Source organism: Rhipicephalus sanguineus, chromosome 11 (genome assembly GCF_013339695.2).
Source record: "Rhipicephalus sanguineus isolate Rsan-2018 chromosome 11, BIME_Rsan_1.4, whole genome shotgun sequence".
NCBI lineage: Eukaryota > Metazoa > Arthropoda > Arachnida > Ixodida > Ixodidae > Rhipicephalus > Rhipicephalus sanguineus.
The window spans coordinates 54,056,540-54,080,048 of NC_051186.1; the positions used below are offsets into that span (position 1 = coordinate 54,056,540).

A 23,509-nucleotide genomic window follows, 5' to 3' on the forward strand; every position below is an offset into this window, starting at 1 on the left:
CGGCCGCTTCTTCAGTGGGGAGCGAGTGATATCGATCACTACATGTGCGAAAAATAAACAAGCATCGCTTTATTCTATACTCCTTCGTACGCCCAGGAACGTTTATCGCTGTCAGTCATCGCTACATCCACCTTGCACGCCAAACTTGTGTTTGCATGCACTTAATAGCAAAGAAATCAAGAGTACCCGCCTTGGTGGTCTAGTGATTATGGTACTTGACTGCTGACCGGAAGGTCGCTGGATCGAATCCCGGATGCGGCGGCCGCATTTCGATAGAGGCGAAATGCTAGAGGCCCGTGTGCTTATATTAAAGGGACACTAAAGAGCAAAACGATTTTTCTCGTATTAGTAAAACTACTCTTTCACGATACCAAAAACACCACGCTTGCTGCGAGAAGACGCTTAGTAAGCGAGAAGCAGGGGCGTAGCCAAGGGGGGGGTTGGGGGGGTTCAAACCCCCCCCGAAATTTTTCAGTTTTGCTTGCGTATATAGGCACGCACACATACAAACGCACGCACGAACATACATAAAGTATGGTTGAACCCCCCCCGAAAAAAATTTCTGGCTACGCCCCTGGCGAGAAGTCGCGCAAAAAGAAAATGTGGGTGGCGTCACCACCTTGAAGTTTCCGCACCATTCGCCGTGACGTCACATATTTTGACGGCGCCTACTAGGGCCTACGTAGCTCCTAAAAGGTAAAAATGAAGTAAACTGTCCTCTGAGGGGGCCATAGAGTTAACATACCAAATTTGAAGAAATTTTGTTGAGCCAATGGCGCCAAAATACGATAAGTACACTTTGAAAAGCGTGACGACACGCGTGGAGCTTATGGCGCGAAATTTAAAAATGAAATTTTGAACTTCATTTTCTCCTTTATTAATACACCTATGATGGTGAAATTAACGACATTATAGTTCTGAAAGTACAATTTATCAATCTAAATCGATTCATTGTTTCTCTTTAGTGTCCCTTTAAGGTGCACGTTGAAAGAACCCCAGGTGGTCGAAATTTCCGGAGCCCTCACTACGGCGTAATCGCATCGTGGTTTTGGGATGTAAAACTCCCACGGTTATTATTATTGCAAGTTCGGAAATAAATGCAATCGCCGCCGACATCACGTATCGTGTGCTTCGTTCAATTGAAACGATTAAATAAAATAATAATAATGTTTATTTGCCATCTTTGTGAAATACAGATGGGGGATTGTAGAAAAAAAGCTGTCCCCGGACAGATTGACTGGCCTACAACCCTTTGTATTTGGCAGTGAGAATATCACACACACACACACACACACACACACACACACACACACACACACACACACACACACACACACACACACACACACACACACACACACACACACACACACACACACACACACACACACACACACACACACACACACACACATATATACACTCTTACATAATTATACAAACATAAAGCCACACACACGCGCATATATATATATATATATATATATATATATATATATATATATATATATATATATATATATGTATATATATATATATATATATATATATATATATATATATATATATATATATATATATATATATATATATATATATATATATATATATATATATATATATATATATATACAGGGGCATACCAGTGCTTTAACACAGAGCCGTAGTATACGGCTCTGCTTTAACATATTTCAACTCACACTTTCATCTTAAAAGGCAACGAAATCAAAGATGTCTAAACATTGCAACCTGAATCTATGTAGAAACCATCCTTTTAAGTTCTTTGAAGGAGGCCGTGAAAAGATCAAACTGTATTGATTTATAGGTGTTTAATAGTGTAGGTATTGTGTATTGAAGCATTTGTTTTCCGTAGTTTGAACGCGGTGTTGCCCGTCCGGTATTCGCTTATTCGCTGCATTCGCTGTATTCGATCAAGCATTCTGCTCATCGCAGTTCTCCACAACTATTTTTTTTTATGTTTAACCAATGAATTCTATGCGGAAGTAATATCAGTGTCACACGGTGCGCTACTGATCACGATTAAGCCCTATCTGGATCAGATTTCTCCACAGTAATTGATTCCCTTGTGCTGCTTCTGCAATCAGGATCAGGGAATTCGATCCGGATCAGGCCCGATCGCGATCAAACGTGACCGTGTAACACCGGTGTGACACTCATTTTGTTCATGATTGGCATAAATCTGCTATCCGTATGGTGGTGCGGGTTTCCGTAATTTTTATTTAGCATATTTTTTTTTAATCAAGAAGGTCTATAAACTTACCAATTTTGCGTATGGGGCTCAGAGGACTTGCTTAAACAAAAGACAGCTGTGCAACCATCTGTAAGGGGAAGCGCCCACCCAAGCATTATTGTCTATGACCCGAGTCTCAAGCACTGCGCTTCGATCGATGTTCAGCAAATGCGCTCCACCGCGAACGGTGTGGTCCGGTGACCTCAATTTCAAAAACGAATCTTCGTGCCATAATAGGGCATGGAGATTTATTTCTCATGTCCGGGATGAATCTTCATGCCCTTACAGGGCATGGAGATACATCTCGGACGTGAAAATCAGGGCCACCAATCTCACAGGCCGAGACGCATCCGATGAGGTCAAACGCAACAATGTTCGGCCATACGCCGTATTGCAAATAACGCAACGCAGAAAATTTTGAAAATAGCCTCTGACAGAAAGCATTAGTCCTTGAGCTCCATTACCATGCACATTACTCCGCACGGCGTAAGTTACTTGAATCCAAGTGCATAATCGAATACGTTTAATTAATCGCTTAATTACTTCGAAATGCGGCGAAATTTGAATGGCCTGCTGCTAGCCAGATTGAAAGTTTTTAGAGGCATTATTGACCTCTCACTTCAGCTTTCACTTCTCACTCCTCACTTTTAGGGTCCATGGATCCCAAAAGAACAGCAAAAACATAGTAGTTTCGGTTTCGTTTGCCTGGAGGTGCGTCTGTATCGTCACGCCATGACGCCATGGAGGAACCACTGGGAGGAACGCGTGACGGAGGTGGTGGGCAGTAGATGAAGAACAAGAAGAAGACAATGTTTAATGAAGAGGAAGATGCGTCGGCCTGGAGAGGCTGTATCTAGGCTGCTTCAGGGTGAGGGAATATGAGAGAGACTGTAGCAGAGAAGGTGACTTCGCTGTCGTGCATTGAGTTGCTCTTCACACGTAGCATTGTTGTCTGCGCGATTTTACGCTCCGCCTTAGGGGCAACAGTATCTTCCCATCGTGAAAATTTCGGCAAATTTGGGCAGAGGCAAATGACGCCAACCAACGAGTCTGTAGCACTACACACGGCAGAACAAACCGAAGCGAAACCGAAACTGGTTTGTTTTATCAAAATTATTAACCAGCAAGCTCGCTGTGGCGACCGCAAGCAGCGTTCCTCAGCATATAACATATGCGTTCTGTTCTTTACTTTAGCAGCGGTGGTAATGAGCATGTATGGTAACAGTGCTCCGTTATTCCGTATTATAAAAAAAATGTCTACCTCGATAGCGCATAGCGCTATCGAGGTAGACATCAAGCATCACGCGCCAGCCGCGCCAGGTGGAGATGTGCGGCTGAGCTGCCTCCCGGACCCGGCACCTCCCAGTCGGTGAAAAAGTTAATCGCACGTCGACCAAAGAATCAGAAACCGAAGTCATGGGTCTCAAAGAAGAAGACACAACAATACTGGACAAAACCTCCAACTGCTGCAACGGTGTTGCCCACAGTGAAACTCCAAAAAACCAATCCAATGCCAAGGTACGTTACTGTAACTCGCCCAGCGCAGTCGTAGGCTGCGCCTTTGGTGCTCCGGAAACGTAACCCAGGTAGCACAGGCTTTTATTTATTTCGTGTTGTTCGCTTCGCCGATCCCGTGGTTGCGGTGTAGGCGTCGTGCTGTTTACGGGTCAATGCTAGACACATGCATTTGCCCATTGGCGCAGCGTTTGGCTTGACGCGGCGTGCCCCAGTCGGTCGCTGTGAGCGAAATTTTTTACGCTCGTCTCGGGATCATTGACAGAACGAGGTCTCCGCGCTGCTTTACCGAAACCTTGGTTCGAGGTGAACGCATCGGCGATCGCCGGCCTTGCGCGTGTCGCGCTTGTTTTTCGCTGGCTGTCCCCATTTTGGCCTTTCGAAAGCTTCTCTCGTGTGCGCAAGCGACACTTAATGCGCTCCTCCGGCTTTTTAATGCCGCCCAGTTCTCTATCCACATTACGTACGCCGAGCATGATTGCGCGGGCACCTCATCTATCGTAGAATCTACAACATGCCTTCGGCTATCATCCCAGTGATTTTCCCGATTCAACGCAATTTTCTCGTGTGCCAGTGTTCAGCTTCGCGAGCTCGCGCTGTCTAGCTGCACGCCATGCCATCCATACAGAAACAGGTACCGGAGCATTTCTCGCGTTCATTTTTCTGTCGTCCCATGTTTATCGTCTCGTAAACGATCATCTTCTTCTTTATTATCGATATCTCTTTTCGTGTCGCATTCTTTCGACTAATCACTCCGCATGTCCCCGAGCCATGCATTCCACGCGGGAACAGCTACTTCTCGCGTTTATTTTGCCATCTTTCGGTGTTTTATCGTCGCGACTTCGTTTGAAACATTATTTATCGTGGTTATCTCGTGCCGAGTGTTCACTTAATGCTCGTCTAGCAGTCCTCTGATTATTCATCAGGCGTGTCAACACGCCATGCAATCTATGCGGGAACGGGAACCCGGGAATTTATTTCTCGCGCTTATTTCGACGTCATTCGATGTTTGTTTGTCACCACGTGCACGGTTATCACGTGATTCATTGTTGTGATTGCGTTTTGAGCGCCCGCTGAATGCTACCGTAATGCTACTGCGTGCAGTCGTTTTTGCACCATTCACTCGGTGTCGGTGCTGCACCGCACTGCTGCTAGGAGACGGGTGACAGCTATATTATCGGCGCGTTGCAGATAGCGTGTAAAGGAGTCGTCTTACACGCCGCCTTTTTGCGTAAGAGTCTAGCTTAGGCAAGAAGAGCTCTTTTCCGACATTGACCTTGCCTTGCATGTCGCAGCTCTCAGAGAGAGAGAGAAAAAAAGGGTGACATATCTCTTCGAGTTGGAGGAATACTTTGATACCGTATGGGGGCAATCTGAATTGAGTGCTGCTCTACTGTGTCTTTTTGCTTTCGTTCTTGCGTCATTTCGGATGTGTGCCTCCTTGGGCAGTTCTGTAACTTTCGGGCATCTTATCGTATCGGGAGAAAGCGCGCGAAGATTTGGTTTTTCCCCAGTAGCTACTGTCCTAGCTTATTCATTCATTACAAACACATTTGACTACCCTATCACGTTTTGAAATAAAAAGTTATGAAGTAACAAGGTAACTTGGCGACATCACGAAAGTGTCCTTTATGGTATTCGCACCTATTTGAGAAATATCGCGCAATGCGCTGAATTATATTAATGCTAATACCAGGATGTGCCCCAGTTGAGAGCCTGATTTTACTTGTCTTTTTAGTACTCTGGAGATTTCTATCAGTACTTCTTTGTGAACTACTTCAGAAGTGTGTGCCTCTTATTTTTAACTTTGTCAGGGTTTACAATTGTTTCTGCGGTTAATTAATTTGCAAAATATAAGGCGCATTTGTGAAGCCTAATACGCGAGTGTCGGTAGCGCAGTGGGTAGAGCGCCCGGCACCTATCATGGCAGACCGAGAGGTCGTGGGTTCGACTCCCAGCTCATCCAAATCAATGAAGCTTTCTCTTCTGGTTTTTCTTGTGGAAATGATGTCAGTGAAATCTTGGTGGGCCCTGGCATAAAACACTTTCGTGTTAAAAATATGAAAGTTCAGCGAACCTTGACTGTGCTAGTACCCTACATAAAAGGTTAGCTTAAGCACTGTGAATTAAAAGATCAAACTTAACTTTTTTTCCACGCATTCTTGTTTGATCACTTTACAATGCAAACACAAGAATTATGTAAATATAAACGTTCGTCCTCATTCGACATTTGTTTAAGATTCAGGTAACACGCCATAGACATAACATGCTGTCAACCTCAATGTCAGCACTGTGTCATAGTGCCCACGGTGCACCAAAAATCTGCTGCTCAGAAACGATAGGACACCTCTTATTTAATTTTCCTACCGTCGCGTCCCCTTAAATATGGGAGGAGTTGCAAAAACGCTTGGTAAATAACAGTACACCAAACCAAAGGATGCGTCATGCACGAGCTCAAAGTTACGATACAAGCTGCTGACTCGTTGTTTAATTGCATTATATATGGTAAGGTTTTTTCTGCCAGTATATGTTTGAGGCAATGGAGAGAAACACTTTGTGTGACAAAACCTAGTTCCTTATTTAGATGTTTTGCAAGTGCCAATTCAGTTATAACTACAGTTGCTCTAGTGTTCTTTTCCTAACGACTGCCTTGCATTGGGACGTACAAATAAGATAGCCGGTGTGTGCTTTTCATTGCCCAGTACCCAGTATGGCTTAGCCAACAGAGAAAGTAAACTTGTGCATCGTCTACAAATATGAGCCGCCAGTACCACAGAAAAAAAGCGGCCTCACCAGCTTGCCACACTGGGTGGAAAGCTAGTGACGCTTATCTCTCTGCTGTGGTCAGCCATTCTTTATCAAAATCACATGTCGACCTGGGCTGTTGGGTCTTTGGACTGTTGTAACAGCATGTGCATGTTGGCTAGCGGTGTAGAAGGGTATGGGCATCAACACCTTGGTCGATTTAGTGGCAAATATGTACTTCAGATCCACTTGCATGGCAGAATCACAACCTAGTTTCTTAAGCTGGTAATTTGATCTGGAAGCAGAATGACGTCACAAGTTGGTGCAGAATGCTCATAAAGATCCTCTGATGTGTATAGACTGTGAGAGCATATAGACTTTTCTGACTTTAAAAATCAGTGGGAAAGGGCCCTTTTCATAATCTGAAAGCCAGCTTTCCTGCAATGCAGCTAGCCCAACTAAATGGCAGCTCGTCACTTCTGTAAACAGCGCGTTCACAGGCAGTTTGCGTGTGCTAAGATACGAAAAATGTAGACTCGGCTCTTTTGGTAACACGTATAATAGACAAGCACAACAGGTGCCGCCATTAGATGGGCAAATATGCAGCGCAGGGAAGCACACTTGTGTATTATGAAAAGGGTCTATTGAGTCCCAAGATGTCTCTGTTCATTGGCACTGACATTGAGATCATCCATTCGTGGCCTATGATGTTATGCTGTAAAACTTTGAATGCTTGAACGCTAAAGACCCATAGAACAGTACAATGGCTACAAAGTACAATCCCTGTCGATACAACTGCATGAGAGACTTTATACTTTTTTTTTTGTACGCAGCATGAAGAGAAGAAGCCGCGTGTCCGGGGCAAGGACTATTTTGAGGAGACGCCTCTGCTCATGGCGTTGAGTACCTACCTAAGCTATGTCATCCTGGGAATTTTCGGGCACATCCGGGACTTCATGCGTTCCACGGGGCTCGAAGAAACGCACATGTCTACCGAGCTTGACCGGAAGGCAAGTGCTGATGCATGGTTGATTTAAGATTGACTGTAACTCGTGCTGTCTCATCAATTACATGAATATTGATTAAGCTTTGTTTCACTTCCACACCAAGTTACCGTAAAGATGTAAAACTTGTCTTCATTGCTTATAGTATTGTTTAACAACCTTACTCAGTCTGTTTGTATTAGGTGGAGAGGGGGCAGTTGGCAACGTGGCATTTTAATGTCAGCGTGTACATCTTTTCAGTCAATAGCAGTTAGATTGTCTCCAAAATGCAGGAAGCAGCTGACAAAGGTTCACTCTCAAAGGAGTGTGCACGTGGGAGCATAAACAATTGACCTTGCTGTCTTTCTGTTGCCACTCTGGTGACGAAATGATAGCTGCCCACTGTACACTAATTATTTTCGGTGGGCTGACAGGAATACCTGTTTTTTTTTGTTATTTCATTCGTGTATTCATACTTCAGTGGTCTTTATCGTGGTGTGACAAGAAATAGGATAATGTACCAGCATATGTGTTCACAGAAAACACCTCGAGTTCAAACTTGAAGGCAACAGGAGTTGCCAAGTTGCTATGGAAGGTAATGCATGAAAGCACAAGTGTAGAAGAGCATCAGCATTTATGATCCATATACTCACCATTGCAGCTTAGCAGGTATGGCAATGCGGTGCTAAGCGCAAGAGCGTGGGTTTGATTCCCAGCCATGGCAGCTGCATTTTAATGGCGGCAAAATGCAAAAATGGCTATGTGCTCCGATATAGGTGGGTGTTAAAGAGCTTCAGACGGTTAGAGTTAACCTGGTGTTCCCTTTCTGTAGTTTGTCTCCTAATCATGTCAAATCATGTCCTAATCAAAGCCCTGAGAATCGAATCGAATATGACCTGATGTTGTCAGGCTCTGCTTATTGACAGCGTGACGCTTTGCAAAAGATGCATATATTTTTCTGTGGACAGACAAGTTCGTCTGTTTGGCTGCTTAAGTGGACTTGGTTTGCACTAGTCCCATACATCGCGCATGGTGTTTCTGACATCAGCCAGCTGAGTAGTAGTGGTATTTCCTCTGAACTCATCCATGCCTGCTTTCTCCTGACAGGGCTACGTTCCACTCTACCAGAGCTTTGAGAGCTTCTACACACGCAACGTTTATAGACGAATTCGTGACTGCCTCAATCAACCCATATGCAGCGTGCCAGGTGCTGTCATTGATCTGGTGGATCGCGTCAGCTACGACAACAACTGGACTTTTGTGTGAGTCATGTCCCATGATTCTTACATGCAAGAACCCAGATGTGTGTGAAAAAAAAAAAAAGGCCGCGCGTGTTTCATTGCCCTGAATCAATAACTTTGCTAAGCAGTTCCAGTAACATGCACTCCTTCGTGGGGCATGCTAATTCCAGTCGTGTGACTTGTGGGAACAGCTTGCTGATTACTGCCTGTAGCTTGGAACAGGATATATCACACGCATGATTGTAACATAACATGTTTTGCTGACATACCACGAGATGCCACATGGGCGGCTACACGTGAACCTGTGCACCCCAGGGGTGCACAGGCCTCCTATGTTTTGCCAGCACTGCGCACGTGCCGACCAACAGATAACAAGCAGTGACAGGCGAGCGCACATAATGCCCATAAGATGTTCGGCGCTACAGTCCGGACAGATGTTTACAGGAGGAATGGTCAACATTGGTTTTACACCGAAAGCCATTATGAGCTCGCAACAACAACTTGTTTTGGTGATGTAGTTGTCCGCTGCCACTGGTGTCTGTCGCAGCTGTCGCTCACATTGAGGAAAGAAATCAGAGTTTAAGGCGGATTCGAACCCTGGCTTTCTGTGTGGCAAGCAAGTGCTCAGAGCCATGCCAGTGCTTGAAACTTCTTCGCAAAAGGACCCTGTACAGGAGTCAAGTTGGCCGAGATTGGCCGAATCGATATAATATTGCGTAGCAGAAGAGTAAAATGACAACATGCATCATAAAATGTGGATTGTGTCAAGCCATTGCAAAGGGCTCAGCCATAATTTTTTTTTATCGTTTTCTGCCACAGCATCAACGTAGTTTGCAGCTAGGTAGGTGCACATACTATTGCCTTGCAGACACGTAGCAGGTACCTCACTTCTTTGCGAAATGATAAATTACGACGTTGTGGGTACTTCCACACTTTATCAAATGATGGTGATTATGGCGTAGTGGGTACCTCGCATCTCACAATGAGCTCTAGAAAGGCTGCTCCTCCAGCTTACGGTGTGACTCTGCTACATGTTTTGCACAGGCCTGGTGTTTTTTCTTTCTTTCCTTTTTTTTTTGTTTTGTTTCAACACCACTTTCCATTACTCAGTGCCCGTTCTCACTTTGCGCCTTTGCAAGTAAGCAAAATCCATCCGCCAAATGGCAGTTTTCATTATCAGCGACGAGGTGTTACTTGCAGTTCTTCGGACGTTGGTCCAGGAACAATTCTTCCAAAGGTGTACACCTCGGCAGCAGTACTAAGAGCACGAATGTGATAAATTTCAGCTCTCTGTTCTGAGAATTTGGTTTATGTGGAAGTTTGATTTGCATGCCTACTTCATGTATGTGGCAAGTCGGGGAATGCGAGCATTAAAGCATCCTAGGGTGGCATTATAAATTTTGGGGCCTGCGGATCAGGCGGTGATCTCCTGTACGCTGTACTCGTGTTGCTACCCGAAAGACGCGAGTTCGATCCTGTCTGCGGTGGTCGCATTTCGATGAAAGCGATATACTAGAGGTCAGTGTACTGTGCAGCGTCAGTGCACATTCAAGAACTGCAGGTGGTAGTAATTTTCCTCATAATCATATCATAATCGTATTGTGGTTTTGACACATGAAACTCTAGAAATTATTATTATTACTTTTGGTGCTGCTAACTACAAATCTAGCATATTACGTTCATTTTAGAAGTGCTTTTTTTTTTCATCTTCATTTCAATCTGAAGAGGATAGCTCATATTTTTTAACCCTACCACTAAAGTGACCCACTCAACTATTTCTCAAACTAGTAGAGGGAGATTATCATACACAATGTTACTTTTCGCACAGTGTGTTGTGTTTGGGGAGTGGTAGCTACTTGCTCATATCACAGCAGCTGAAAAGCCCTCGGTTTGAAACTTACTGACATGGAGAATTTCTTCCTAATTTTCCACGTGTTGCCGAAGCATTGGACTATGGTGTTACGTCGAGTGAACAAGATGGTTTGATAACCTAGCTCGTCACAGCTTAGCTCAGTGATGTGATTATGGAATATCATTGAAGTTCAATCTATTAGCAGATACAGGAATATTCATTGGGGTATTGATGCACCTGGGTGGCTCCCTGCGAATTAGAAAGCATGCAGTTTACTGCAGCTGTGTAATGGCAGCTATGACATAACATTAGTGGGCAAAATTTATATTGCAATCAACGTGCTGACATAGGTCTGATTGGCATCAGGCATGAAAACTTTTTTTTAACATGGCTCTTAATGCTGACAATGTTTGTAGTGAGCATGGAAACCTGCATTTGATTTTTGTTTGTTTGCTTAGTAAGCACCTGGCTAGATGCTGATAATGCTCTCTCTATCTAAATATAGCAGGTACTAGCGATATCTTGACCTTTGTGAAAAGTTCATTGGCTTAAATGCAGAAATAAAAATGGGACATTGCATGTAGGTTGACGTTTTCGTGCTGAATCTCGAACTTTCGTATCAACAGACAGGACCCACTGGAACTTCAGTTTGTTTTTGTCGTTTGTAATAAAAAGTGGCAAATTGAGTGAAGTTGGTGAGAATTTTCAGGAAAGCTGAGCATAATAACAAATTCAAGCCACTTATGTACAGTTTTACATGCCTTACATCTAGGATGAAAATGTTGTGTAATCGTTTCTGACTTAGCTTTGAAAACAGTTAAAAACAAGGTGCTTAATTTGGCAACTGTTCCCTTGCTGACTGCAATCAAGTTGAAGCGCTTGGCGCGTCTTTCATTTGCCTCATTGACCCCGCAGCTATGTACTACTTGGTCATCCATCAACGTTAACTGCTGGAGGGTAGAAGAGTCTGCGTAGTCTGCACTTGGCTTAAATTTGAGTCGTGGAAAGAAGGATTTCATAAGTACTGATTTTTCTTCTAATGTGAACTGTCGTCACAGTATCGTGGAATACAAAAATAAGGTTGTGACGAAACATTTTCTTGAAAGCAATGCGAGGCAGTTGTGTAGCAGAGCATCTGAATTCACAGTTGTAGGTATCTTTGTTGGAATCCATCTAACGGCAATTTTTGTAAAATTTTGTTTATATATCCAATGTGTTCATGCATGATGTTAGAGGTATGACCCCATCCTTGGTTCATAACTTGTCAGTTTATTAATAGATAACTTAGGAGAGCGCCATTTGGGGTTTTAATCATTTGCTTGGTGGAACTGTGTTGTGATGTGGCCTTGCTGCGATAGAACCTTGTAGGCTTCCTTATCAGCGATATGTGATCATAGTTATTAATAGTTTGATTGACAGCTTTTGTTAAGACAATTATATTTTACACAAAGTATATACAATTTGCTTGAAATGGCTAGCATCGTGTCCAATAATGAAATGCTCATATAGGTAAATACACAGCATGCAAGGGTATGCTAGCGTGAGATATATACAGTTTAGTTGGATAACATAGCTATGAATATGTGGCTGTGATCGTAGTTACATTATCAGCAGATGTGATTGTAGTGTTTGGGTCTCGTGCCATTTGTCGTCTCCCTGCTAATTGACGTTTGCTGCGCAGGATGCCAGGTACGGTGACGAAGGCCATCAACATGGGTTCCTACAACTACTTGGGATTTGCCGAAAACTCGGGACCTGTCGTCGACGAGGTGCAGAGGTCCATTGAGCGTTACGGCAGCGGAACGTGCAGCAGTCGTCACGAGCTGGGTGCGCGGAGGCTTTTCTCGCACGCTTTTTGCTTCACATATGACAATGATTGAATTATGACAGCTGCTAGTAGGATTGCTAAATCATTTGCGAAAGTGCATCTAATGTTCTTGTGCAGCACTAGGGCTTCTGTAGAGCTTATACGCAACATTAGGCAGTTTTAGAAATTGACCGAGAAAGCACAAGCTCCTTCATACACTTTCAGCATTGTTTTGCACAACTAGTTGATAGTGACCCCTAAGTTTCAGTACCCTATTCTTAAATGTATTTGTTGCTTATATTAGTACGATAACAGCCCTTTAGGTCATTACATAAAGGGGATGCAAAATTACAAGTGTAAGTGCAACCTGCACTATATAGTTAGAGACAGGAAGGTAATAGACAAACAACACAAACAAAAATTTCAAGCACTCGCTATCATTTGTATGGGGCAGCTTAGCTTTATGTTCTGGTATGCCTGCCTGTTTTGAATGCACTGAACGCCAAAAGACTGACCTTCCTGCAGTGGCCAATGCATACCACAAGAATGGAGACTTAGGTGCTGCTGTGCATGGAAAAACCATTGAAACACGAGAAATAGCAGACAAATCCAACCATGACTGCTGGCTGAGGTATTTTATGACAGTGCTAGTTTAGTGCGAGAGCATGTGACACATCTGCAAGGCTCGGGAGGAACGAGAACCTCAGTTGCAAGCGTGCTGCATTCAAATCAGTGGCAAGGACACGCAACGTGAATGCCTAGAAGAACTCTGCCAGACAAAGTTAGACTATGCCAAAGAACAATGCTGTAGTTTTATGTTACTGACGTCTCATTTGGGAAATGATGACCATATTGAAGAGCATGTATTTCAATTAATGGTGTTTCGGGTTGAGGAAGGTAAGGAATTGTTCTTCATGGGCAGTTCAACTTGAAGACAAAAGACGATGTAAGTGACATTGCAGTAACTGCACAAGTTCAGGGGAAAATGGTTTCTTGAAGCGATGAAAAATCCTTGGAACACGGTGTGTCCCTGGAGCCAACATTTCAACAGGTGGTCTTGTCTTCTTCAAGGCTACAACTGCCTTTAACTTCAGGCATTTGCAGCCTGCATGCGCTCGCGATCACACTGAAAGTAAGCCGTGCATTCGAAGAAAAAAAAAAGAAAGAGAGTGCTCATTCACATGACGTGCTGACGAACGGATGCATCTTCTCTTCCCCCCGTCTCTTGCATAGCCTTCAGTGTGCTCGCTGGTACGAAAGGAGTGAGAAAGAGCTTAAAGCGTGCGACAAACCCCTGTAACACCACTTGTATTTGACTGATTCTAAAAATTTTGTGGCAGTCGATTCGTGAGGCAATAAACTTTTTATTGAAGCCATTCAATGATTACTTAAAAAAGTGTTGCAGGGCCTATTTAAAGAACCAAAGGTGGTCGAAATTTCGGGAGCCCTAAAACCTCAACAATCAATATCATTTTAACAGTGAGCACATGTTTGTTTCTCGTATGCAGTAACCCTGCCCCGAGCCTCCGTAAGTATACATGACAAGTATAATTATATACGAGAAAAGTTTTATTGGTCCGACGGGCAGCTGTGGTTAACGGTAGCATCTGTCGAAACTGCAGGCACTCTGGCCATCCATCAGGAGCTGGAAGAACTGATGGCTCGCTTCTTGGGGGTGGAAGCATGCCTGACGGTGGGCATGGGCTTTGCCACTAACTCGACCAACATTCCTGGCCTGGCCCAGAAGGGATGCCTCTTGCTCAGCGACGAGCTCAACCACGCCTCACTCATTCTAGGCTGTCGTTTGTCCGGTGCCACCATCCGCGTCTTCAAGCACAACAGTACGTCTGTCGGTCGATACGTCTAAGCCATGCTCGTTGCAAGACGTCTTGTGCATTCTTTGGTAACAGGCACACTAAACGTAATCGTAGCGTGTATTAGCGTGGCACATGTAAGAAAGAAGCACCATGCACACGTAAAGCAAGGTTGTCCTACCTACTGCACACGTAGAGACAGGCGTACCTGTCTCAACTTGTGTGTCATGTTCCTTCTTATATGTGCCGTGCTAATACACGTTACAATTATGGATGACCAACTCGCCCGAGCAGCAATCCTTATGAACACTAAACATTTTGATGCAGAAAAAAGTGTTTGTATATAGATTCTCATTGAATAGGTTAGCACCACCACATTTTGTTTCTTTGCTCTCCATACTCGTTACACATATCACCGATTACTAAATGTGTTATTTGAGGGAACAGGGCAACAAAGGTGAAAAAAAAATCAGAAAGATCAGCCACAGTCTCTTCTTTTTTTTGGTGTCCTGTTTCCCTGCATGAGCGGTCGGTAACAGGCCATAAAGAACAAACTAGCCTCTTAATATATTCCACTTACCATAACACATAAATGCAGCTTGCATCTTTGTGGTTTCCATTTGTGAAGGCACAACCTTGGGTTTCAGCTTTGATTATGGAAACACCTATACTTGCTTGCATTTTCACAATAGTAGTATGCAAATCGATGGTGCTGGCAAAGCCCCCAGGACGTTAGCATTTATTTTTTTAGTGCAGTCATAGCCCAATTTATTAACTTCAGGCTCTGTTCCAGCTTAGTAAATAATAGCTCATCACTGGTCTTCACTTCATGCCTGCCTCATTTCAGCACCCTGGCTTGTATTCATAAGCTGCTTTGTAGGAAATCTTGCCATTGTGTAGCTACTTCTGAGCTCAATTCAGGCAATGAGCTTGTGACTTTGTGAGCAGCAAATTTCAGGAAGTTCATTGTGCATGGTACTAGTTCAGTCCTCACCAAAAAACCCTTAGCCTGTACCTGCCGATAGACTGAACGTCGAACCTTCTTGGTTCCTCGGTCTTCTTTAACGCAGACATGAAGGATCTTGAGCGGAAACTGCGGGATGCGATAGTTGAGGGTCAGCCGCGTACCCACAGGCCATGGAAGAAGATCATCATCATCGTTGAAGGAGTGTACAGGTACGTACGTGGTGGGATTCAAGCCCTGGGCTGTTGAACTCACTCCATTAGCCAATACAGCAGATGGTGTTAACGTAACGAGTTAGCGTAAGGGAACGTTGCATAAAGGAAGATGTACATGGCATCAAAATGTTTGATGCCTACTTTGTACCCGTGTTCATCTTCGTTGGCTTTCTGCACTGTTTCTTTGTATGTCGACCCAACAAGCTCAGCTGCGTTCACTTCATAAAGGGACACTATAAATCGACACTGCATTTGCAGAGTTTACTGTGACTGTTAATTTACGCTTTCAAATTTATACTCTCGTTAATCTGGGATAATGGGATGATTACTATAGTAGGTGTTGAAAAATTCTCCAGTGAAAAATGTTTGTTGTACACGTGGAACAAACCAAGATGTGAAGTTCATAGGGCAGAATGTTAGAGGTAAGTATTTTGACGAGCTGCTGAGTTCCAACATGCGATAGTAATGCTCAAGGACTTTTGAATCTTTAGAGTAATGCAGAATGGGAAGTGATATTCAGTACTGCAAGCAAGGCCTGAACAAAGTTTTGCTCGTTGATCTCAAACTATACCCTTGGAAGTGTTATAATAGTTACTAGATTAAATACATAAATATGCTTCGAACAGGTGTGTGCCGAGGGTAGTCCATAGAGAAACACGCCTCCTTCCCAACTGCTGTGGAGGGTTCAATACTCTTCGTGCTTGTAAAGATCGGAGGTTTCAATAATTCAGAGGTTGAGTGTTTGATGCCCTCCACATTGGAAGGTGCCTTGTTCGAGTGCCTGCATACTTCAGAGGTCGAGGGTTCCATTTCATACGTGTGTCTGTGGGATTTTTGCCAAATTTTAAACTTCACGGATCGGTAGGTATGCAGTCTACTTCCTTGTCTCCTGCATTGTCTTTTTGTGCCCTTTAGTCGACTACGGAGTTGTACAAACTTGCCCGGCCTTCTATTTTGTAATTCACTTTTGTATAATCGTGAGGAGTGTACCGTCCATGTTTACCTTCGGGCTCTTGTCCTTGTTTCATTGCAGCATGGAAGGATCCATAGTGATGTTGCCCGAGATTATAGCCCTGAAGAAGAAGTACCGGGCGTACGTGTACCTGGACGAAGCACACAGCGTGGGTGCCTTGGGACCAAAGGGACGTGGGGTGGTCGACTACTTCGGCCTGGACCCACGGGACGTTGACCTGCTCATGGGCACGTTCACGAAAAGCTTTGGCGCAGCGGGTGGCTACATCGCGGGGTCAAAGGTCAGTGCTGTGAACTGCTATAAATCATCTTAAGGCGGATTCACACCTGCGACTCGCACCGGTCATGCGACTGTTTACGACTGGCGGCCAAAGAGCGACTTTACACGACCGACGTTGACACCTGTGCGCGACTTATACCTGTTGACACGCAGAATTCACATCTGCTCGCATTACCATTGCGCTGAAAAATAAGCTGACATTCTGTTCCTGCGCATCTGATTGGCTCAGAGGGTTGCGACTGCAGTCTTTTGAGTGAAGAATTGAGCAGCGAGTGACTGAGCCAAAGCAGTTGCTTTGCGACCAAAGCGGCCATTTGCTACTAACTCGGTCACGCAACCGGTTCTAGTCGCAGGTGTGAACGATACTTTAAAAGGGCCCTCGAACGCCTTACTAGGTAATCGTTGAATGACCTTGCTATGAGACTTCATTGCCTTACAAATCTCCTGCTGCAAATTTTTTAAAGATTCTGTCGGGTTAATAGACCGATCTCACCGCGAGTTGCACTACGCCACCGCTGCCGCCGTGCATGCCGGTACTTGTAGTACTCGGTACGTTCAGCTGCCTACAGCTGGTGCATTGGCGAGCTGCATTAACGAGCTTTAGTGGCCTTATTTGGATGAATTGCGATGGTTGGGTTGACGTGCTGTGTGCTAGGATGCTACAACAAGAGCCTGAAGCAAAAGGACTCGGATTTTACGTGTTCTCAAAGGATTTCAAGCTCTGACAGGAATGTGCGCGACAGTCAACGAAGTCCGACAGAGAGGCAACTACCGCGCACTTTCTTGTTCAACGTGTTTGTGAACTCCCTGTGCCTGATACATCGTGGTTTAGCAGTGCCCTATTGCGTCATAACAACCTTGCTGCGCGAACGATGGACCGATCAGCGACAGCAAAAAGTTCATATAACGCGAGCTCGATCCCTTTGCCGGGGCGATCGCCGCTATAGCGGCGACAGATTGGATACAACGTCCTTCCCGGGCTCAACAGAGATCGCTTTAATAATAGGGAGACCTAAATCGACCTCTCACCAAATGCGATGACGACTGTCAAGCGTCTAGCATGAATGAGACCTGTAATACAAGCCAAGATTATAACTGCATGCTATGTACAGCTCGCGCCGTGGAGTGCACGGTGAAAACTCGGCCGTGCCGGCATCGCAGCCAACTCCGCCGCCGGGATTTCCCTATTCCTTTCAATATGCGATATTATTGTGAACTCATCGTAAAGCGGGCAACAGCGGTAGCAAAGCTGAACTTCTTTATGAGCGTAGGCTATTAACCGTACACTGCTGTTTCGAAGCGGTAGGCCTAGCGACGATACCAGCGCCGAGCCACCGGCTGAGGCCGCCGCCGCCAGCCGGAGCGAGCTACTGCTTATCCGTCGCATTGCGTGTGTCGCCAAAATCTCTTACTGACTCATCCATCCCTTGTACAGCAGGAAATATTATGCCATTCACGAGATTTTTGTGATGTTAACCTTTGGCAAGCGGCATGAGCGGCCAGTCACCGTTCAGCGGACGCGCCGCTAACCTGCTTCACCGCGACTGTTTTATCTTCATTCACGCTTAACGTATTACTGTGATCGAAGTCCTGCATTGACAACACAGTCTACATGGAAAGTGTCGCCTCGACAAAAAGAAAAAAAGTGCAATAAGCTTCTTTTTTTTTTGTCCCTTCGGCTTTTTTTTTTTCTTCTCCTGTTGTCGTATAGCGGAGAGCTCTATACGCAGTTTGGGCAAGTTATTTTCCGGATACTGTAGCTTGTGTCGCTTGCATGCTTGCGTTCACTGAAGAAGATATTTGCTCTCATGACGACGGGAACGTGATTTCTTTTTTTTATTACTAATAGTTAATCAGCAAAACGACGCAAGCGCATCAACCCGACGAGACGACCTCGTCCCATGTAAGCACTATCAACTGTTCTTTTTTTCCTTTAGCGCTAGGATGCAGTTAACCTGAAATAAAATAACATACATTGGAGGTGCGGACACAGTTTTCCACCGCATTCAATCGTCTTGCGTGTCGAGGATTGGTGCAAAACGCCAATATACCTGAAACACGCAGCAAGCAGCCGCACCAGCAGCGCTCCGAGAACTACAACTAAGATGGCGGCAGTGCCACCGTCGGAAACTCGCGCATGCGCAGATGGTCTGGTGGGATCGGTCTATTAAGCAGAGGCACCACATGATCCGAGCACTCTCTCTCTCTTTTCTTTTTTTGTCGTAACGAGTGCACTGGACCCTACGTAGAGGAATGGAGACGGGGCAGGGCCCTGACTAGAAGATATGTTGCCACATGTCACGGCCTTGAGCATTTCCTCATCTTTCATTTGAACTTGTTGGCCACTGTATTCGGATACAACATAAGGAGGCAAGAGAGAACCTTTCTAGTTAACCAAAGTGTGACTGCACGAGCACGATGGTGGAGTCACCGGCTAACCCGGCTTGTGATGTCTGTGTGAAGTGCGTACCCATTGGTGCAGGCTCATATTCATTTGAATTTGAGGTGGTAACGCTGCTGCCTTCTCAGGTTGTGTCCAGCTATAGTTCCTACTAACACGAGAGCTGCACCAGCATGTGGTGGCACCTCGTGGTGGCCGTGGTACCTACGCGACACGTGAGAAGTTGTTAGTCCAGTCAAGCTCCGTCCCGTTGTCTCCCATTTCTGTGTTTGTTGCTTCTGTTTACTGACCTTCAGTTGTGCATGTCGTTGCAGGCAGTCATAGATCACCTGCGGGCGCAGTCTCACAGCTTCTGCTACGCGGCCAGCATGACGGCTCCAGTGGCGCAGCAGATCATCTCCACCTGCCGCGTCATCATGGGCGAGACGGGGGACGGCGAGGGGCAGCGGCGCATCGAGCGGTTGGCACGCAACACGCACTACTTCAGACGCCGTCTGCAGCAGATGGGCTTCATCATCTACGGCAACGAGGACTCTCCTGTAGTCCCACTCATGCTCTACCTGCCTTCGAAGATTGCGTGAGTCTTTTACGTATGGGCCATTTTTTTTTCAGCGTTTTGCGCAAGGCTTGAAGTTCAGGGGTGCTCTGGGGGTGAGCATGCCTTATTTTCTCGTGTATAACCTGCGCGAGTGATACGGGAAATTCAGAGCTACAGACGGGGTGCAAAACGAATGAAGTGGAATTATTCAAGGGCTCATTTTCTTTGTTCTATACAACCTATTGAATCCAACAGACAAGAAGCCAAGGAAAGTACACTCAAACCTCATTATAACAAAGTCACATCTGCCACGAAAATAACTTCGTTATATCCAAAAATTCGTTATAAACAATTATTTTTAGCACTATCTATGACAAGCCTATGCTTCATTTACTTCGTTATAACCGATAATTTGTTATATCCGTGTTCGTTATATCGAGGGTATTGAGTGTATAAGGGAAATTATTTGTAGTCTTAAACTGTGCGGGTTAAACTGTACAAGTTTCAGTGCACAGTATGACTTCATGTCAATGCCTGTTGGCAATGCAAGGAAGGTGGAAGACCAGCATCGGCTGATAGTGACTGAAAGCGAGGATGGGGGAGTGACACTGGTGACTGAAACTGAGTGACAATAAATTTTTTGCTATATTCAAGCATAGTTAGGGGGGGCCATTTCCACCAAGGCGTAAAATAAATTTGTGCCTTGGAATTTATGGGCAATAATACGTGGGGATCTTCTTTTTGAAATGTTGCTGTGGGTTGTAGCTGAAGGTGTGGGTCACATGCAGGGGTGGGTTATATGTGAGAAAATACAATAAGTGGTTAGCATAATTGATTGTGCATCGCAACCATTATGTGGAGGTTGTGGGTTCGGTCCCCATTGGCGGTAAGTTGTCTTGTCACCCACTTTCATTCCACTTTGTCTTGTATTCACTACACCTCTAATAAAAACTACAAGAAGTGCACCCTGTGCTTGACCATTGCTTTCGTTTGTTATCTGTTGCCTTTGTATGATTGCACCATTCGTGCCACCTCTAGAGCATGCATTGGTTGTCCGGTGTGCTGACCAGGCCTCTTAACCGCCTTTGTCGGTTCCATTGTTGTGAGATTTGCTTTTCTTTACATCCTTTCCTCTTTCCTGCTTTTATTTTCTTTACAGTGGCCTCGTGCGTTACCTCATGAAGCGGGGCGTCGCCACCGTCGGAGTCGGCTTCCCTGCAACTCCGCTTCTGGAAGCGCGAGCTCGCTTTTGCATGTCAGCTTCACACACAAAGGAAATGTTGGACCAGGTGAGGCTGCTTTACCACGCAGCTCGGAAGTTTTGCAGTCGACGTCATAGCTACAAATTGCTTAAGGGGCAGGCAGGAAAGTTGTGAAGAGCGTTCACGCCATATGAAGACACTGCAGAAGAAGTCAGTAACAAGGCCACCCATTGTGGTGATTTACAGCTATATGCTGTTGTGCTGCTAAGTACAGGGGCATGGATTAACTTGACACCTTGCAAAACAGTGAGCGCCCCCTAGTGTACACTTTGCAAACATCTGTAATTTGGCTTTCCTGCAAGAATGTTTTCTGCATGAAACCTCTCATTCCTAGACTGCTTTTCTCACTCTAAGCACACTCACCCCTCCGCATTCCAGCGAAGGTGCGTGAGCACCACACAGGCTTTTAAAAAATTACTGTGTGAATCTCACACCTCGTTGTAAGCTCTCTATTGTGCAGAGAGAAAGGGAGAAATGAGAGAGGAGGCAGGCGAGTGTTGAATGGAAAAAATAGTTTGTTTTGCTAGTCTGTGGTCGAGGCTGTTCGTTTCAAAAACATACATGCCCGCGCATGCGCAGTAACTATTTTGCAAACTGTCAATTCTCGGCAACAGTGGCTGCATTTCGATGGTGGCAAAATGCAAGAACTCTCATGCGCTTAGATTTTGTCTCGAGCCCCTTACTACGATGTACTCAATTACATCATCACACCATGGTCGTGCCACAAGGCTATAATTGAAGAAGCCACAAAGCCTCGGGGTTTAGAACCATTTACTTATGGTCATATGGTTATTTATGAAGCATGGTGTGCCTCATAGTAACATTGTGGTTTTGGCACCTAAAACCCGAGAAATTTTTACAGGGTCATCGCTCTCGTGATATTATTCAAAAGTTGTTGCAAATGTGTCCATATGTATTCACTGAGCATATGCATCTTTTAGTTTAAAAAGAAATGAATGCTTCACCAGAAAATTTTAGCAGACAAGCTGTGCTGCTTAGGTGAAGGAGTATTTTTCTGTGCCGAGCAGGTCATATTGGAACCTTAGCAGGAGGGCTTGCCTGCTATTGGTGTCAGCAATCGTGCAACTGCACAAAGATTTGCACTTGTTCAAGGCACTAGCAACCTGAGAGAAGTCATGGATGGGAACGCCCACGGATAATCTTGGAGTATGGCTGGATTCTGACCTAGAAGTACTAGGCATTTGGTATTCCGTATCGAAAATGAATAATGCAATAAACAAGGAACGGAGAGGAAAAACACAAAACAAGCGTAGAAAACTGGGGTTTTATTGTAGCAAAACATCCATTTGGGCTAGTTGGTGGTGGTTCATATCTTAAAGCAAAAAGGCGTTCTGTGGAAACAAGGACATTAGAAAGGAGGAACTTGTGTCGTCGGTTCCTCCCTTCTTATGTCCTTGTTTCCGCAGTACGCCTTTTTGCTTTAAGATATGGGGTTTTATTTTCAGAAATTCAAATTCTATATAGAAGAGCACGAACACTGGAAAAAATAAAGGTCAATGGCGAAGTAATCAATAACTTGTGCAGCATCACAGAGGCCATTTGTGTTTCTCCTACCCATCCCTTTATTGGTCCATTTGTATTTGGTGTTGGGTAGTGAGAGGTTTGGTTTGGTTGTTGTGAAAGTTGTGGTAATGGGTAGTGGCAGAAGCTCTAGGTGCTGCATTTTTCTCTTTCTAGGCCCTGAGTGTTATTGACAAGGCAGGTGACTACCTCTACCTGAAGCTGTCCAGGAAGAAGAGAAGCACCGAAGAAATAGTCTACTGATCACTGACTACAGAAGACGTATAGCTAGGTGGGCTGCCTTCAAAGCCTGCGGCAGCAGCGGCATGCACGGCGCCGGGATGTGCATCGGTTTCCTGCCGTGCATATCCCATACTCCGAAGAAAAAAAAAATTGTGCGGCAGGTGGCATCAAGGTGCTGTGGTAAAAAAAAAAAAAAACTGGGTCCAGTGTGATTTACGAAACTTTTCATCGACCTCTCTGACCTGCTATTTCCAGTTGAACACGAGACCAAAAAGAAGAAGAAGAAAAGGAAAAAAAAAAAAAAACACGTGCCTCGGCCTCATGTTTTTGTACTGTGTTCATGTTGGGGCTTCACATTGTTTCAACTGTATGTTGCAAGTCTTTGCAGATTCAATCTGATGTTAAGCAGAGTGATGTAGGTATGTGTTTATAGTAAGTGTTTCTTATAAGTTATGTTGCGTGATAGTTTTTTTCTTTTTTCTCCGAAATCGAGATCGATAAACGGAAATGCGTGGGCGCATCGGGTCATCCCATGGCTACCTGTGCGAAAGCGCCGCACAGATTAATCTTGCTTCTGTAGAAATCGGCACTGTGATTTCTATCGGTCAATAAATGCACGACAATAGTTTGGGACAGGCTCCGTTGCAGTGCACGAAACAGTGGCAACAAAACCGAAACTGACATGGAAACTGTTCCTGAGGCATAATAAAACGATCGTACTATTTTTATGTATTCCTTATGCGTACGTTTGGGCGAGCGGGAGGGATTCTTAGTATTCAGCTTGCACATTCGTTAAGCGTCAAGGTCTCGTACCGACCGGCTGGGCAGCGATGAAGCAGAGGAAAAAGAAAGAGAGTAATCGATATCACTGGCGATCGTAGCGCCACAGAATCCGTGTCGTCGAT

At 44.9% G+C, this 23,509-nt stretch overlaps 2 protein-coding genes across 2 annotated transcripts in view; one reads left to right on the forward strand and one right to left on the reverse strand.

The window, feature by feature from the left end:
- LOC119374167 (tetratricopeptide repeat protein 8) overlaps positions 1 to 2,431 on the reverse strand; it is a 65,396-nt gene extending 62,965 nt beyond the window's left edge. Inside the window, exon 1 of the mRNA XM_049420418.1 lies at positions 2,282 to 2,431. Coding sequence (XP_049276375.1) covers positions 2,282 to 2,367 — 86 coding nt within the window. The 5' untranslated portion in view covers positions 2,368 to 2,431. The remainder of the gene's footprint in view (positions 1 to 2,281) is intronic.
- A 1,095-nt stretch (positions 2,432 to 3,526) lies between these two features.
- LOC119374166 (serine palmitoyltransferase 2) lies at positions 3,527 to 23,237 on the forward strand. The gene is made up of 10 exons (XM_037644228.2): positions 3,527 to 3,769; positions 7,345 to 7,521; positions 8,602 to 8,756; positions 12,269 to 12,414; positions 14,017 to 14,235; positions 15,279 to 15,384; positions 16,421 to 16,640; positions 19,355 to 19,617; positions 20,738 to 20,867; positions 22,539 to 23,237. The coding sequence occupies exons 1-10, from the start codon at positions 3,668 to 3,670 to the stop codon at positions 22,623 to 22,625; spliced, it is 1,605 nt and encodes a 534-aa protein (XP_037500156.1). The 5' UTR covers positions 3,527 to 3,667; the 3' UTR covers positions 22,626 to 23,237.
- The last annotated feature ends 272 nt before the right edge of the window (positions 23,238 to 23,509 follow it).

Bases quoted from the DNA above. Each gene is read 5' to 3' on its own strand.
- LOC119374166 (XM_037644228.2), top strand. From the start codon at position 3,668: ATGGGTCTCAAAGAAGAAGACACAACAATACTGGACAAAACCTCCAAC. The intron at 3,770-7,344 runs GTACGTTACTGT...TTTTGTACGCAG, and splicing joins AAAACCAATCCAATGCCAAG to CATGAAGAGAAGAAGCCGCG. The intron at 16,641-19,354 runs GTCAGTGCTGTG...ATGTCGTTGCAG, and splicing joins GCTACATCGCGGGGTCAAAG to GCAGTCATAGATCACCTGCG.